The sequence below is a fragment of the Zeus faber genome (assembly GCF_960531495.2).
Source record: "Zeus faber genome assembly, chromosome: 2".
Lineage (NCBI taxonomy): Eukaryota > Metazoa > Chordata > Actinopteri > Zeiformes > Zeidae > Zeus > Zeus faber.
Genome location: NC_137189.1, coordinates 24568772 through 24587142, shown reverse-complemented (window position 1 = coordinate 24587142; position 18371 = coordinate 24568772). Strand labels below are relative to the sequence as shown.

At 38.7% G+C, this 18371-nt stretch overlaps 1 protein-coding gene across 2 annotated transcripts in view; it reads left to right on the top strand.

Moving 5' to 3' along the window:
* LOC307227474 (FERM, ARHGEF and pleckstrin domain-containing protein 1-like) overlaps positions 1 to 15009 on the top strand; it is a 45788-nt gene extending 30779 nt beyond the window's left edge. For both annotated transcript variants that reach the window (XM_079996813.1, XM_079996812.1), the window contains exons 14-28: positions 1130 to 1287; positions 2156 to 2245; positions 2812 to 2945; positions 3123 to 3204; positions 3399 to 3460; positions 4074 to 4249; positions 6527 to 6657; positions 6740 to 6808; positions 6949 to 7038; positions 7286 to 7368; positions 7859 to 7953; positions 8140 to 8300; positions 12971 to 13078; positions 13860 to 14011; positions 14641 to 15009. In XM_079996813.1, coding sequence (XP_079852939.1) covers positions 1130 to 1287; positions 2156 to 2245; positions 2812 to 2945; positions 3123 to 3204; positions 3399 to 3460; positions 4074 to 4249; positions 6527 to 6657; positions 6740 to 6808; positions 6949 to 7038; positions 7286 to 7368; positions 7859 to 7953; positions 8140 to 8300; positions 12971 to 13078; positions 13860 to 14011; positions 14641 to 14713 — 1664 coding nt within the window. In that variant the 3' untranslated portion in view covers positions 14714 to 15009. The remainder of the gene's footprint in view (positions 1 to 1129; positions 1288 to 2155; positions 2246 to 2811; positions 2946 to 3122; positions 3205 to 3398; positions 3461 to 4073; positions 4250 to 6526; positions 6658 to 6739; positions 6809 to 6948; positions 7039 to 7285; positions 7369 to 7858; positions 7954 to 8139; positions 8301 to 12970; positions 13079 to 13859; positions 14012 to 14640) is intronic.
* Positions 15010 to 18371: the final 3362 nt, after the last annotated feature.

Sequence of the window (18371 nt, the reverse complement as noted above, 5' to 3'; positions counted from 1 at the left end):
ACGTAACGTAACGTAACGTAACGTATCAAATGTCCGCTCAGTGTATCGTTACACCACTAAACTTTCAACAAACACACAAATGTTCATGCCAAAATGTGTTTGGTCAGTGCTGTGCATGTTCTCTGTTTAATGTGCATGTTTGTTGCTTGTGTGTTTGTGTGTCTGTGTGCTGTTTTAATAGCTTAGCGTGTTTATTAGACTTGTGCGTGAGTGTTGTAGTGCATTGTGTGGTGTTTATTATAGTGTGTTGATGTTGTAGTCTGTTGAAGTACGTATATTGTAGTGTGTGTTGTAGTGTGTATTTGTGTAGTGTGTAGAGTTTGTATCACACCAATAACAGATCTGCTCTGGGTGGTTGGCATGGTTTGACCCATGATCCAATATGGCACCTAAAAGTCAAAATCAGTGGACTGTTCTGGAAACTTTGCACCCGGGCAAGTATACAAGAAGCACCATCGTAGTTTGTAGATGAAGTACCATCATAGTTTGCATATGAAGTACCATTGTAGTTTATAAATGAAGTCCATTTGTAGTTTGTAGATAAATGATCATCTTAGTTTGTAGATTAAGTACCGTCGTAGTTTGTAGATGCTGTAGTTCTGTTCTGCTGATTAGCTGGGAGTTGATGTTGATCAGTCTCTAATCAGATGTTGGTTTAGATTTGGATCGATATTGGTTTGGTTTGTAGCCTTGAAGTACAGTATACTGTATGAATACTGTACTGTATATGTGTGTAATAATTACACATTGATTGACCCTCTTATAAAATTACCTTGAAATTATTTGATATTACATTACATTCAAACCCTTACCAACTGAATGAAGTCATTTTTGAAACTTTTTGGAAGTGTTGTAATTATTATAAATGCTCTAATTATTGTTAATAATTGAAAAAAAAAAGTGATTTTAAGTGAAAGTGTTATAATTCTTCTGTCATATATAATATTACATATAATACTTTATCAACTCAATTCTGACTGACCCCCTTGCCTTTCCTCTCCTATCCATGCTCCCCTCCTTCCCTCCTTCCTCCTCTCATCTCTCCTCTTTCCTCTTCTCCCCCATTCTGCTTTCCCTTCTTACCTCTGTTTTTTTTTTTCTTCTCTTTTCTCTTCCTCTTCCTCCGCAGCAGAAAGTCCCGCCTCTACCACCTCCCCCCTGTCGAGCGTTCAGACCTTGGTCAACGGTCAACACGGCGACGACTGGCAGCCGTCGCCCCTCACAAGCCCCCTGCTGGCCGAGGCTGGATACGTCCGTATGGATGACGAAGACGAGGCCCGGAGGAAGGTGAGGGGAATGTTCAAGCACAGGGGCTTGGGCCAGATATGAAGCCAAGTATGCGTGAAGGCGGTTAGTTGTCCAAAGGGCAACGTCAAACAGCCACCTGAGCTGGGAAGTGGAAATGTGACCTTTTTAAGAGTAAGTTTAGCCTTTCAGACTACAGTAAACAAAAGTAAAGGTAAAAAGTACTGTTTCAGAAATCTACTCAGAAATTTCAGTACAAATTCTTCAAACCAATACTTGAGTGCTCAAGTATAGTAACCAGTTACATGTACATGTAACTGGTTACTACCCGCTGCTGGAGAAGGGATTCTCAGACCAAAATTATTACAGATGGAAGGACGAACAAAATCAGCTGATTGATGCACAAGGGATTCATATTTTATTTCCATCTACAAGTGGTAGATGAGGATGGATGGATGAATGATGGATGGAGAGATGGGTGATGGATAGATGACGATGGCGCGATTCTACTTGGTGTAGAAGGCTCCTCAGCAGGCTTTGGGATTAACACTGCAGCGTCGCAGCATTTTTTTCCCCCGTAATCAGTGATCAGTGACGCTGCCCTACATGTCACATCCTACTGTTCAGACTGGAGGGCCATCAGCCTCCATCACCAGAGGCAGGCAGAGTGGAGGGGAAAGGGGCGGAGCCTGAAAGAGTGTCTGAGAAAGTCTCCCCGGTACAGAAGTGCAGGATTTATTTTTTAAGAAGTATTTACACAAAGGAAAATCCAGTTTTTATTGTTGTTGTTGCCTAAATATACCAATAAAATATGAATCTTAAAAAAGTATTACTTGTGCTATGCATTCTAGGAACTTCCTGTTGTTTGTTTTTGTTAAAGATATAAGATAAGAGTTTTTCTATGTTCCAGAAGTTTCCGACAGACAAGGCCTACTTCATCGCCAAGGAGCTTCTGGCCACAGAGCGGACCTTCCTCAAGGACCTGCAGGTTGTCACCGTGGTAAGAAAACCTGGGATGGCTGTCTGCTATAGAGGACTGGCCTGCCCTGCTGGACCTTTCAGGAACCTGATTCTGGACCTTAGACCTGTTAAACCATGTGGAGCTATAGTGGACCAGACAGGTTTTTGATGTCCGAACGTTAGAACAGTGAACTTCACACCTCCAGTACTTTTTAGAATATTTGACCTTTGTAGATGAGGTTTTCATAGCAACACAGCCAAACAGGAGCCATAAGGTTCCAGTAGGTTCCAGATTATTTATTCTTTCCATGTTTTTCTGTTGTTTACATCCGGTCTGTCAGATGGAAGGAATACATCAAAGCTCTCTCACTCTCTCCCCTTCCCTCTCTCGCTCCCTTCTTTTTCCTCTCTCTCTCTCTCTCCTTATTCCCCCTCTGCTTTCTTCCCACTCTCTCTCTCCTTCCCTCTCTCTACATCTCTCTATTCCCATCTCTCCTTCTTCCCTCTCTCTCCTTTGTTCTCTCTCTCATTCCCTCTCTCCCTCATGTGGACTAAGTTGTGTGTGTGTGTGTGTGTGTGTGTGTGTGTGTGCGCGCGCGCGTACAGTCCTTCCAAGAGGTTCTGGGGAAGCACGAGGCGTTGCCAGAATCTGTCAGGATCCTGATCCGCTCCAACTACGAACCTCTGCTCCGGTTCCATCAGAACTTCCTGCAGGAGGTGGAGCAGAGACTGGCCCAGTGGTGGGTCTAACAAGATGAGATAGCAGATTTTTTTAAGTAAAAGATTTGAATCCTGTTATGCGCTGTCACCCGGTGGTGAGTGCATGTTACTGCAGGTTAAAGCTCACAACGTCTGTCCTTTTGTGTGTGTGTCTGTCTCACTGTCTGTCTCTCTACCTGTCTATCTCTCTGTCTCAGGGAGGGTCGTTCCAACGCTCATATCAAAGGAGATCACCAGCGGATTGGAGACATCCTGCTGAAGAACATCCAGGGTCTGAAGGTAACCACCATGTGAATCTTGCATCTATTAGTACCAGTACCAGGACTAGTATTACTAGTATAGTATTAGTGTTATTATGGTATTATTTTCATTCTTAAGGAGTGTGATCATCATAGCCATATTACGAACCCCATCACTGGGAAATTGAAAATTTAAGAATTTTTGTTGGTAACATCTTCCTCCATTGCCCCTAGCAACTGGCGCTGCATATCCAGAAGCATTCTGAGTGTCTGGTGGAGCTGGAGCGGGCCTGCAGGTCAGTCCATGAAAAATACTTTCAAACCCATAAAATTGGTATTAAAACCAAGAAAAATGGTTTAATGGCAAGAGAATTGGTTTAACACCGAGAAAACAAGATAATTGGTTTAATAACAAGAAAACAAGAGAACTGGTTTAACGGCATGAAAACTGGTTTCAAAATAAGAAAACTGGTTGTGCCATGTGACGTTGTTTGTTCCGCAAACTGAGAAAAAGCCATTATAGAACCGGAAAATCTCAGAAAGTATATTTAAAGTAGTAAATTACAGTTTGCTACAAAACAATTGTGCCAGTTCTGCCTGCCACACAACACCCAAGTGGTGTTTTCTGGGCCCTCCGACACAGAGACACAGGCAATGGGTTTGAAAACACACCAGTTTATTACAGAGAATGGGCTAGAATGAACAAGCCTGGAGCAGATGGAAGACATATCATGACAAGGGATCCTCTCCTTGGTCTTAACGAGCAACAGGCGTACAGCCACCCTGGTCCTGGGCCCAAATACTTAGACCCAAGACAGGTGTGGCTGCTCAAACCACACCACCCACACACCACAACCATGTTGTAGAGTTTTCCTCGGTCTCCATGACGATGCTAAACCCACCCTCTAGGTCCAGCCACAGGTTGGAGGCGTCCTGTCGGGACTTTGAGCTGCAGAGGAGCTGCTACCTTCCCTTCAACGTCTTCCTGCTCCGCCCGCTGCACCGGTTGCTGCACTACAAGCTGCTGCTGGAGCGACTGTGCAAACACTACGCCCCCACCCACCATGACTTCCGGGACTCTAGAGGTACCTCAACCCCCCATACATACAGTACATATACTGTATATAACTTCCACCCACCACAACTTCCGGGGAGAGATATATATATAGGGATCGTTCATTTTCTTTTTTTTTTTTACTATTTTCTACATTGTAAAATAATAGTGAAGACATCAAAACTATGTAATAACACATTTGCAATTATGTAGTAACCAAAAAAGTGTCAAATCAAAATATATTTTATATTTCAGATTCTTCAAAGTAGCCACCCTTTGCCTTGATGACAGCTTTGCACGCTATTGGCATTCTCTCAACCAGCTTCATGAGGTAGTCACCTGGAACGCTTTTCTAACAGTTCCCACATATGCTGAGCACTCATTGGCAGCTTTTCCTTGAGTCTGCAGTACAACTCATCCCAAACCATCTCAATCGGGTTTAGCTCGTCTCGTCATCTGATGCAGCACTCAGTCTCTCTCCCTCTTGGTAAAATAGCCCCGACACAGCCTGGAGGTGTGTTTTGGGTCATTGTCCTGTTGAAAAACAAATGATGGTCCCACTAAGCGCAAACCAGCCGGGAAGGTGTATCATTGCAGAATGCTTTGGTCGCCATGTTGGTTAAGTGTGCCTCGAGTTCTCAATAAAATCGCAGAGAGTCTCACCAGCAAAGCACCACCACACCATCACACCATCTCCTCCGTGCTTCACAGTGGGAAGCCCACATGCTGAGATCATCCGTTCCCCTTCTCCGCACCTCACAAAGACACGATGGTTGGAAACAAAAATCTCAAATTTGGACTCATCAGAACAAGGACAGAGTTCCACTGGTTTAATGTCCATAGCTTGTGTTTCTAGGCCCAAACAAGTCCCTTCTTCTTATTGGTCTCCGCCAGTATTGATTTCTTTGCAACAATTGGATTATGAAGGCCTGATTCACACTGTCTCCTCTGAACAGTTGATGTTGAGATGTCTCTGTTACTTGAACTCTGTGAAGCATTTATTTGGGCTTGTGATTTCTGAGGCAGGTAACTCTCAGTGTGTCCTCTGCAGCAGTGGTAACTCTGGGTCTTCCTTTCCTGTCCACTTTCATCAAAGCACTTGATGCTTTTTTCTTGTACTGTATATTAACTGTATATTATATTAATGTATTAAACCCTCTGGGGGAAATGAGTTCTCTGTATGTATCCATCCTAGTATCTGACGTAACTAGGTGTAGTGGGCTGCCTCTTAACGGCGCCCGGGGAGCAGTTAGGGGTGAAGTGTCTTGCTCAAGGACACTTCAGCATGCTACCAGGAGGAAACCGGGGATCGAACCAGCAATTTTCCCGTTACTAGACAACCAGCTCTACCTCCTGAGTCACTGCCCAAAAATACTGCTGAGCTGTTCTCCCCATAATATGGAAGATGACAGTACAGACAGAATGATAAACAGGTGTTTACTGTTCACACCAACCATGTACAACCCTGAACACACTAACCCTGTTCAACGCTCTACACACCAACCCTCTACACACCAACCCTGTACAGCCCTGTACACACTGACCCTGTACAGCCCTGTACACACAACCCTGTACAGCCCTGTACACACCGACCCTGTACAGCCTGTACACACCAACCCTGTACAGCCCTGTACACACCAACTCTGTACAGCCCTGTACACACCAACTCTGTACAGCCCTGTACACACCAACCCTGTATAGCCCTGTACACACCAACCGTGTACAGCCCTGTACACACCAACCGTGTACAGCCCTTGACACAACAACCCTGTACAGTCCTATACAACCCTGTACACACCAACCCTGTACAACCCTGTATACACCAACCCTGTACACACCAACCCTGTACTACCCTGTACACACCAACCCTGTACAGTCCTGTACAACCCTGTACAACACTGTACACACCAGCCCTGTACAACCCTATACACACCGACCCTGTTCAACCCTGTACACACTGACCCTGTACAACCCTGTAAAACCTTGTACACACTGTCCCTGTACAACCCTGTACAACCCCGCACACACCAACCCTCCCAGCAGCAGCACAACAGATGTCTCAATGCATTAAGAAGGAAAGAAATTCCAGAAATTAACTTTTAACAAGGCACGCCCTGTTAAAGGAAAATCATTCCAGGTGACATGAAGCTGGTTGAGAGAAGTGTATACTCTCCTCCCTCTTTTCCTCTGTCCTCTCTCTCCTCTCTCTCTCCTCCTCCCTCCTTCCCTCTCTCCTGTCTCCCTCTCACTCCTCTCTCCATCCCTCCCTCTCTCATCCCTCCCTCCCTCCCTCCCTCCCTCCCTCCAGCGGCCCTGGCTTGCGTCTCAGAGCTGGTTCTCCAGCTCCAGGGAACCATGATGAAGATGGAGAACTTCCAGAAGCTTCTGGAGCTGAAGAAGGACCTTAGCGGCATCCAGGACCTGGCCGTCCCGGGGCGGGTGCGCTTGATTGTTTACCGCTTGTTTGTTTACGATTTGTTTACTGTTTGTTAACTGTGTGTTTGTTTACCGTGTGTGTTAGGAGTTCCTGCGACTCGGTGCCCTCTGCAGGCTGTCTGGAAGCGGCCTCCAGCAGAGGATGTTCTTCCTGGTAACACACAACGCTGTGCTCTCATTGGTCCATTCACAGACTGCTGTTGTTTAGTTACAGTTTCATCCATTCATCCTGCCATGGAAAATTATCACTTTTTGGACTTTGTCATCCTTCCTTGCCTTCTTCTTTCCTTCCAGTTCAGTGATTGCTTGGTGTACACCAGTAGGGGGATGACGCCGTCCAACCAGTTCAAAGTTCACGGTCAACTGCCACTCTACGGAATGACGGTAAGAACATGTCTGCTAACTAACTCTAGCTAGCACTAACTTGCACTGACTAGCATTAACCAACAATGGCTCGCACTAACTTGGACTGACTACCACTAACTAGCACCAACTATCACTAACTAAAACTGACTAGTGCTAACTAGCACTCACTAACCATGTGTGTGTGTGTGTGTGTGTGTGTGTGTGTGTGTGTGTGTGTGTGTGTGTGTGTGTGTGTGTGTGTGTGTGTGTGTGTGTGTGCGCGCAGATCAGAGGAAGTGAAGAAGAGTGGGGCGTTCCTCACTCATTCACCCTGTTTGGACAGCACATGTCTGTTGTCGTGGCAGCAAGGTACACACAAACGCGCTTAAAACATTTTTGGTTTTTTTTTTCTTTATAACACAACATCAGTGAGAACACATGAAAATAAAACATTTTAAACAGATGATTTGACAAATAGAAATAACATAACAGTAACAGTAATAAATAACAGTAATTACATTAACCATTTACTGTATAACTATTTCCTGTTATTAATGTTAAACTGGACATGAGTCTTCCATGCCACCAGATAGCACCACTAACAAGTGTTAGCATTAGTATGTAGGGTGATTGAGTAGTAGGAGAAGTGGTTGCCGTGGTAACAGACATCATTATTCAGAAAAAGCTGAGAAGTGGTTGCTCTACTGACCAATCAGAGTGGAGTATTCCTCAGAGCTGTGGGATAATAAAGAACTGGTGAAATATTGGTAAAAGTTTTATTGTTTGCACATAGAAATGGATTTTGTTCTTTGTTTACATCTTCTCTTACCACAATTATACATTCTCTCTCTCTCTCCAGCTCTCCGTCAGAGATGGACAGATGGATGGAGGACATCCGAATGGCTATAGACCTGGCAGAGCAGAGCAGCTTCCAGAGCAACCTGCTGCCCAGCAGTCAGTCACTTCCTATTCCACTTCCTGTGTTTTCCCTTTCCACTTCCTGTTCCACTTCCTATGTTTTACTGTTCCACTTCCAGTTTCCACTTCCTGTGTTTTCCCATTCCACTTCATGTTCCACTTCCTGTGTTTTCCCATTCCACTTCCTGTTCCACTTCCTGTAATTCCTCCTCTCGCTCACAGAGCTGCTTGAGGAAGGGGGGACAGAGCCTGAGTCTGAGGAGGAGCTTTCCGGCTCGCGCTCGTCGCTGGAGCGTCACGGTCACCGTGGCAACACCATCGTCCACGTCTGCTGGCACCGCAACACCAGTGTGTCGATGGTGGACTTCAGCATCGCTGTGGAGGTGTGTGTCTGATTCAAGTCCAGCCACATTCCCTGGATTTCCCCCCAGGGATTGATAATCGTATCTGATTAAGGTCTTATATAAATAGTCTTATCTAATTAAGGTCTTATATAAATAAGGTCTTACTTAATTAAGGTCTTATATAAATAAGGTCTTACCTAATTAAGGTCTTATATAAATAAGGTCTTACCTAATTAAGGTCTTATATAAATAAGGTCTTACCTAATTAAGGTCTTATATAATTAAGGTCTTATATAAATAAGGTCTTATATAAATAAGGTCTTACTTAATTAAGGTCTTATATAAATAAGGTCTTACTTAATTAAGGTCTTATATAAATAAGGTCTTACTTAATTAAGGTCTTATATAAATAAGGTCTTACTTAATTAAGGTCTTATATAAATAAGGTCTTACTTAATTAAGGTCTTATATAAATAAGGTCTTACTTAATTAAGGTCTTATATAAATAAGGTCTTACCTAATTAAGGTCTTATATAAATAAGGTCTTACCTAATTAAGGTCTTATATAAATAAGGTCTTATATAAATAAGGTCTTATATAAATAAGGTCTTACTTAATTAAGGTCTTATATAAATAAGGTCTTACTTAATTAAGGTCTTATATAAATAAGGTCTTATATAAATAAGGTCTTATATAAATAAGGTCTTACTTAATTAAGGTCTTATATAAATAAGGTCTTACTTAATTAAGGTCTTATATAAATAAGGTCTTACCTAATTAAGGTCTTATATAAATAAGGTCTTACTTAATTAAGGTCTTATATAAATAAGGTCTTACCTAATTAAGGTCTTATATAAATAAGGTCTTATATAAATAAGGTCTTATATAAATAAGGTCTTACTTAATTAAGGTCTTATATAAATAAGGTCTTACTTAATTAAGGTCTTATATAAATAAGGTCTTATATAAATAAGGTCTTATATAAATAAGGTCTTACTTAATTAAGGTCTTATATAAATAAGGTCTTACTTAATTAAGGTCTTATATAAATAAGGTCTTACTTAATTAAGGTCTTATATAAATAAGGTCTTACCTAATTAAGGTCTTATATAAATAAGGTCTTATATAAATAAGGTCTTATATAAATAAGGTCTTACTTAATTAAGGTCTTATATAAATAAGGTCTTACTTAATTAAGGTCTTATATAAATAAGGTCTTATATAAATAAGGTCTTATATAAATAAGGTCTTACTTAATTAAGGTCTTATATAAATAAGGTCTTATATAAATAAGGTCTTATATCAAGTTTTATGTTATTAAGGTATTATCTAAATAAAGTCGTATCTAAACACGTTTTATCGAATTTAGGTCTTATATAAATAAGTCTTATCTAATTAAGTTCTTATCTGATTAAGGTCTTATCTAAATAAAGTCTTATATAAATAAGGTCTTATCTAATTAAGGTTTTATTTAAATAAGGTCTTATATAATTAAGGTCTTATCTAAATAAGGGGTTATCTAAATAAGTCTTATCTAATTAAGGTCTTATCTAATTAAGGTCTTATCTAAATAAGGGGTTATCTAAATAAGTCTTATCTAATTAAGGTCTTATCTAATTAAGGTCTTATCTAAATAAAGTCTGATCTAAATAAAGTATTAAATAATTAAGGTCTTATCTAATTAAGGTCTTATCTAAATAAGTCTTATCTAAATAAGGTCCTATCTAAATTAAGTATTATCTAATTAAGGTCTTATCTAAATAAGTCTTATCTAAATAAGGTCCTATCTAAATTAAGGTCTAATCTAAATTAAGTATTATCTAATAAAGGTCTTATATAATTAAGGTCTTATATAATTAAGGTCTTATATAAATAAGGTCTTACTTAATTAAGGTCTTATATAAATAAGGTCTTACCTAATTAAGGTCTTATATAAATAAGGTCTTATATAAATAAGGTCTTATATAAATAAGGTCTTACTTAATTAAGGTCTTATATAAATAAGGTCTTACTTAATTAAGGTCTTATATAAATAAGGTCTTATATAAATAAGGTCTTATATAAATAAGGTCTTACTTAATTAAGGTCTTATATAAATAAGGTCTTATATAAATAAGGTCTTATATCAAGTTTTATGTTATTAAGGTATTATCTAAATAAAGTCGTATCTAAACACGTTTTATCGAATTTAGGTCTTATATAAATAAGTCTTATCTAATTAAGTTCTTATCTGATTAAGGTCTTATCTAAATAAAGTCTTATATAAATAAGGTCTTATCTAATTAAGGTTTTATTTAAATAAGGTCTTATATAATTAAGGTCTTATCTAAATAAGGGGTTATCTAAATAAGTCTTATCTAATTAAGGTCTTATCTAATTAAGGTCTTATCTAAATAAGGGGTTATCTAAATAAGTCTTATCTAATTAAGGTCTTATCTAATTAAGGTCTTATCTAAATAAAGTCTGATCTAAATAAAGTATTAAATAATTAAGGTCTTATCTAATTAAGGTCTTATCTAAATAAGTCTTATCTAAATAAGGTCCTATCTAAATTAAGTATTATCTAATTAAGGTCTTATCTAAATAAGTCTTATCTAAATAAGGTCCTATCTAAATTAAGGTCTAATCTAAATTAAGTATTATCTAATAAAGGTCTTATATAATTAAGGTCTTATATAATTAAGGTCTTATATAAATTAGGTCTTATCTAAATAAAGTATTATCTAATTGAGGTCTTATCTAAATTAAGTATTATCTAATTAAGGTCTTATCTAATTAAGGTCTTATCTAAATAAAGTCTGATCTAAATAAAGTATTAAATAATTAAGGTCTTATCTAATTAAGGTCTTATCTAAATAAGTCTTATCTAAATAAGGTCCTATCTAAATTAAGTATTATCTAATTAAGGTCTTATCTAAATAAGTCTTATCTAAATAAGGTCCTATCTAAATTAAGGTCTAATCTAAATTAAGTATTATCTAATAAAGGTCTTATATAATTAAGGTCTTATATAATTAAGGTCTTATATAAATTAGGTCTTATCTAAATAAAGTATTATCTAATTGAGGTCTTATCTAAATTAAGTATTATCTAATTAAGGTCTTATATAATTAAGGTCTTATATAAATTAAGTCTTATCGAAATAAAGTATTATCTAATTAAGGTCTTATCTAAATTAAGTATTATCTAATTAAGGTCTTATCTAAATTAAGTATTATCTAATTAAGGTCAAGGTCTAAATAAGTCTTATCTAAATTAAGGTCTTATCTAAATTAAGTATTATATAATTAAGGTCTTATATAAATTAAGTCTTATCTAAATAAAGTATTATCTAATTAAGGTCTTATCTAAATTAAGTATTATCTAATTAAGGTCTTATATAATTAAGGTCTTATATAAATTAAGTCTTATCTAAATAAAGTATTATCTAATTAAGGTCTTATATAATTAAGGTCTTATATAAATTAAGTCTTATCTAAATTAAGTATTATCTAATTAAGGTCTTATCTAAATTAAGTATTATCTAATTAAGGTCTTATATAATTAAGGTCTTATATAAATTAAGTCTTATCGAAATAAGGTCCTATCTAAATTAAGGTCTAATCTAAATTAAGTATTATCTAATAAAGGTCTTATATAATTAAGGTCTTATATAATTAAGGTCTTATATAAATTAGGTCTTATCTAAATAAAGTATTATCTAATTGAGGTCTTATCTAAATTAAGTATTATCTAATTAAGGTCTTATATAATTAAGGTCTTATATAAATTAAGTCTTATCGAAATAAAGTATTATCTAATTAAGGTCTTATCTAAATTAAGTATTATCTAATTAAGGTCTTATCTAAATTAAGTATTATCTAATTAAGGTCAAGGTCTAAATAAGTCTTATCTAAATTAAGGTCTTATCTAAATTAAGTATTATATAATTAAGGTCTTATATAAATTAAGTCTTATCTAAATAAAGTATTATCTAATTAAGGTCTTATCTAAATTAAGTATTATCTAATTAAGGTCTTATATAATTAAGGTCTTATATAAATTAAGTCTTATCTAAATAAAGTATTATCTAATTAAGGTCTTATATAATTAAGGTCTTATATAAATTAAGTCTTATCTAAATTAAGTATTATCTAATTAAGGTCTTATCTAAATTAAGTATTATCTAATTAAGGTCTTATATAATTAAGGTCTTATATAAATTAAGTCTTATCGAAATAAAGTATTATCTAATTAAGGTCTTATCTAAATTAAGTATTATCTAATTAAGGTCTTATCTAAATTAAGAATTATCTAATTAAGGTCTTATCTAAATTAAGTATTATCTAATTAAGGTCAAGGTCTAAATAAGTCTTATCTAAATTAAGGTCTTATCTAAATTAAGTATTATATAATTAAGGTCTTATATAAATTAATTCTTATCTAAATAAAGTATTATCTAATTAAGGTCTTATCTAAATTAAGTATTATCTAATTAAGGTCTTATATAATTAAGGTCTTATATAATTAAGGTCTTATATAAATGAAGTCTTATCTAAATAAAGTATTAAATAATTAAGGTCTTATACAAATAAGGTCTTACCTAAATTAAGTCTTATCTAAATAAAGTATTATCTAAATAAAGTATTAAATAATTAAGGTCTTATCTAAGTAAGGTCTTATATAAATAAAGTATTATCTAATTAAGGTCTTATCTTATCCTCCAATAGAACCAGTTGTCTGGGAACCTGCTCAGGAAGTTTAAGAATAGTAATGGATGGCAGAAGCTCTGGGTCGTCTTCACCAACTTCAGCCTGTTCTTCTACAAGTCCCATCTGGTATTTATCTTGTTTGTTCATCTGTCTCTTTATTTATTTATATGGTTGTTTGTTTGTTTGTTTATTTGTCTGTTTGGGTTCTACTCTTTTATAATTCAGTGGGCTCACCTATAAGTTGAATTATTAAATGGCAGTGTTCTGGTGGATGGAAGATGTTTGGGGAGTACTTTTTCATCTTCTTTCTCTAAATACTACTTTTATCAATACTTTTTCATCAAGTCTCATCTTATTTTATGTTATCATATCTAACGCTGGTGTTGTTCTTATTGACTTCTTAACAACTGATTGACAAACTTAGAACTGTTTCTTAGGACATAAGATGCGAAATAAGGTTATTATCATTATTAGGTATTCACAGCCTAGCTGGGAATATTGTTGTTGGTACGATTTCTAGGGGTGCAGTCCTCAGGGCTGGAACCCGATTTTGTCATTATTTTGCCAGAAGTGGCCAAACAAAAGGGCCTTGGTTGGCGGAGCAGGGCGGGCTTGGGTGGTGGAGCCGGGGCGCCTTGTGACAGCCATCCAGTTTGTTGTATATGTACAGGTTGTGGCTCTGGGGGGGCTTTCGCGTGGGGCGCGGCGTGCTGAGAGGGAGCCGATTCTGAACTCGGAAAATTAGTTTGAACTGATGCTTTGTTACATGGGAACTCGGTAAACTGTAATTCGGCTCGATAGGAAGTGATGCTGCATTTTACGGGAACTCGGAAAACGAAATTTGTGACTAACACGACCATGTGATGCTGCCTGCAGCTATACTTATTATTATTATTATTATTATTAGGACGACTTCCCGCTGGCCAGCCTCCCTCTGCTGGGGTACTCTGTCTCTGTGCCGTCCGAGTCTGAGAACGTCCTGAAGGACTACGTCTTCAAGCTCCACTTCAAGTCCCACGTGTACTACTTCCGCTGCGAGAGCGAGTACGCTTTCCAAAGGTGAGAACCACTGCTCCTCTCCTCACTTGGCTTGGTTTGGTTGAAACAGTCATTTCCGAAACTATAGGGTTGGAGGGAATCCAGTGGATCCCCTTGTCCTGCGTCCATTATCGGGCTGCGGACCTGATGAACCACCTCAGCTGGCTCCTCTCAATGGAGGAGCAGCCGTTCTACTCAAAGGTCCTTCTGGATTACCATCACTAAGTCTCCTTCACATATCTCTAAGGCTCCTCCTGGTGCTTTGTTGCTACGTAGTTTCCTGACTACCTCAGTGACTTCCACCAGGGAGATGCTTCTGATCCCCCAACACACTCCAATGACTCCTCCAACGGGGGGCGTTCCTCAAAGTGTTCCTTCCACCTCTCGTTGATATCCCATATGGAGTGCAGCACTTACCACCCTCGCTGATAACAGCCTGGGTGGTGTCCTGCCAGCTCCATTGCTAGGCCTGGCTCCGGGAGTGGGCCCCGGGGGGCTGCGACCCATGGTTTGAAAACCGCTGCTTCTATTCATCTTGTTCAACCTTTCAGAGCCAAATCTCAGTAATTCCATCAGAATACATTAAATTAAATGAAAAAAATGTTTATTTTAAATTTTTTTGTCAATGATGAGGTCTTCTTCTCTTGCAGATGGATGGAGGTGATCCGGAGCACCACCTGCTCAGCCACACCCCCCTGGACTCCCAAAAAGGACCCTCACTGATCCCCCTGGACCACCAGAATGGACCTTCACTGACCCCCCTGGACCCCCAGAAAGGACTCTTACTGCTGCGTTCAGTTGTTTTGTTTTTCCTCCACCTTTAAATCCACTTTTTAATTATACCTTTTTCTTCGCCACTGTTCTTCGTCAGTTTGACCTTGACCTTTGACCTTCCATGTGGTCCGATCCTGTGCTTCCTGTTTGACCTTCAGGAGAAACTTCAGCCTTCTGAGATGAGATGTACTGTGGAATGTTCCTTTATTTACGACAATCAGATGAATAAACGTTTATATTTTACACGGAAATATTCTGGTTTTCTTTATTTTACTTCCAGTTTCCAATAAAGACACTTTCTGAACTGTTTGTTCTGATTTCCACGGCAACGCAGTGAGGGATTATTATTATTATTTATTCTTTCCAGGTTTGGACATGTAGTTAATTCAATATTGTCAGATTATAATAATAAGAATTTAAAACTTCAACATGGCTCTGCCGAAGCAGGTTGGTTGTAAATGACACTTATAATAGTTCCAGTCGGGTACTTAAAAAATGGAAATACTTTTATACTATTGGGAAAATACTATTTTAACAAATGAAATGCCTGGTTAATCATTACATCACATTTTCTTGTGATTGTTAGTGTTTTTAATGAAAATGTAATGTAATACAAAATATTATTGATGTTTTCATTTCATTATTAATCCTGGAGGACATTAAAAATACAACAAATAACACATGCACATGTTTACATTTATAAATAATGCGAAAAATAATTTTACCATAAGGGGGAGAATCATTTTACCATTCAGCTATTCATTCATCACTCCATTTCGCTCTCTCCTTCTGCTTCTTTGTCTTCCTGTGCCTCTGTTCTTTCTCTTTGTTCAAAGCGGCCACGTCCCAACGCAGATCCCGTCTGGGATAGGTTTGGTTCACTAACTAAGTGAAAGAGATGAACATCGTGGAAAGTGCTGACGCTTCTTCCTTGCGGATTAAAGGGAATTCCAGGTTTCAATTACAGCCTCACATGATCGCCGGACTCATATGATTTACTATATTATATTACTTCATATATTATTATTATTATTATTATTATTATTACTATTATTATTATTATTATGTTTAGGGTTAACCATAACCCTTGCACGTGTCCTACCTTCTCCAGTGCCTTGCACTGCTGCCTCACAGCAAGAAGGTCCTGGGTTCGATTCCCGCCTGGGGCGCTGTTGGCACTGTGCTGCGGCAGGTTATCTCCCAAATAGGAGCCTTTCTGTGTGGAGTTTGCCTGTTCTCCCCGTGCTCACATGGGGTTTCCTCCACCTCACGTCAGTAAGGACCCCCCTCAAAAACATGCACCCATCATCGTCTGACCAGCGATGGACACTTATCACCTGGTCCCCGGGCGCGTCCACGTATGCTGCCCACTGCTCCTGGCTGTGCCCCCGGAGGAAGGACAGGCCAGGATGGGTCAAATGCAGAGGAACCATTTCACCGGCCACCATCAAAGCATGTGCGTGTGTGTGTGTGTTGTAGTGTGGTGTGTTGTGTGACAAATAAAGACTGTTGCTTTTCTTTCTTCTACCTTGGTCAGAATGGGAGTTGTTGATGTTGGCGCCATCTCAATGGACGTTAGTTCTGCTGCCCCCTGGTGGCCCGGCAGGTCCAGATAATAATGGAAGACATGCTCAATCGTGGCTGGAGATATTATTGATACAGCGAGTAACGGCTTATCTTGTATTCATCCAGAACAGAGGTAGACTGTTTCTTCTAATTTAATTTTTATTTTTTTGGTCTGTTGTATAGTTCCACTGCTACTTTGTCCTAAACATCCGGTTTAATCTGGAAAGGGGATCAATAAACCTACGTTTTATAGATCACGGGCGCTCACTTTTATGCGAGATGTGAAAGGTCCAAGTCAGGGCCAACCCTTGGAAATAGTTTGTTTTCGTATTGTATGTAATTCTCCAGTGAGATTAAGATTTCCCACCAACAGCCTGATGCAGGTTCCTGTCCAAATGTCGTCTTCGTCAACTTAGTGATCGGTGTTGTCCGTGTTTGTTTGCTTTTCAAAATATTAAGTATTGAGTGACAGCCACACGAACACCAAATAAAAAAAAAAAAATCATGCCCCGTGTGAGGCTCGAACTCACGACCTTCAGATTATGAGACTGACGCGCTGCCTACTGCGCCAACGAGGCGACGAGGAGAGCCGATGACATTCCCGATATAGACCTAGGCTGGTCGAGGCGGTCAGTAGAAGGGTGGTGAGATGGTCTCTAATGTTTACTAGAGGATCCTTGTGGTTGTATATTTGGGTCTCTGATTAAAATTAAGATTAAGAATCTTCATTTTTCACATGATCGCACTACAACACATGCATATTCAAGAGGTTTATTCGTCACACACACACACACGCACACGCACGCACGCACGCGCTTTTTTTGGGGTGCTGGCCAGTGAAATGTGGCCTCTGCATTTTTCCCATCCTGACTTGTCCTTCCTCCGGGGGCGGCAGCCAGGAGCAGTGGGCAGCGTTCGTCGACGCGCCCGGGGACCTGGTACCAAGTGTCCATCGCTGGTCAGACGATGGTGATGTGTGCATGTTTTAGATGGGCCTTCTAACACACATATTGTGAAATACGACAACCCAGTCAGTTTTTTGGGAGCTGCCTATTTCAGAAAACATGTCCTGAAACACCCCATTAAGATTTTTGGTTCCTTCGTATGTCACAGGGCCCACGGTAGAATTAGAAGCGCCCCCAAATCTGAGTAACTCAAAAGACAGAACTTCAAAAGAAAGAGGAATTAATACCAACAGTCCGTGAAGAAACTGCAGATGATGGACATTTCCGTTCTTAAAAATAATTTATGCTGTGTTTCTTTCAAAAAAAATAAGGTATGCTGTAGATAGATCCACTGTGCAATTCTCCAAAAAAAACAAAAACAAATAAAAGTAGTGTGTTTTTATTGTAGACGTATTTATTTGTTTTATTTTCCGCATTTACATGAAACAAAAAAATGCGTCTGACAGCCCCGGTGCGGTTTGTCTCCCACGTGCCTGGAGCACTGCAACCAAAGTCGGAACAACTTTTAAATGACGTCTTGTAGATCTAATATGAGTGAAGATTCAGCAGCTGGATTGATTATTTCTGGCTTATTGATTTCTTCAATTTGTTCAGAAAGATTTTGGTGGATTGGTATGGTGAAATAAGTGAAAGTTACGTAATAAATACAAGGAAACCCTGAAGCCATGCTAAAACGCCTTTGGCTCACATAACTCGGGCCTCGGGAGGGGGGCTCCTCCACAAGAAGAACAGCCCGTTTTGGAACAGGATTGTATAGAGGCATGTTAGAATGGCTAGAATGCATAATCTGAGGGGTTTTTTTTCAACAAAAAGTGTCAAAAACATGTAGATACCTATATTAACTCAGGTAAAAAGGAGCATTACAGGTCCCCTTTAAAGGAACAGTTACTGGAAGACAAGCCAGTTCATACTGAGTTTAAAGATCACTCACGGGTCAGTTTTTGAGGTGAGCGAGAACAACCTCCAGCAGTAAAGCTGATGAGCGTAGGGTTTCAGTCAGGTCACCCTTGTGCCACGGCAAGGTGCGAGTTTAACCGGATCATTTTGTGGTCCTTGCACTGTTTTGAAGAAAGTGG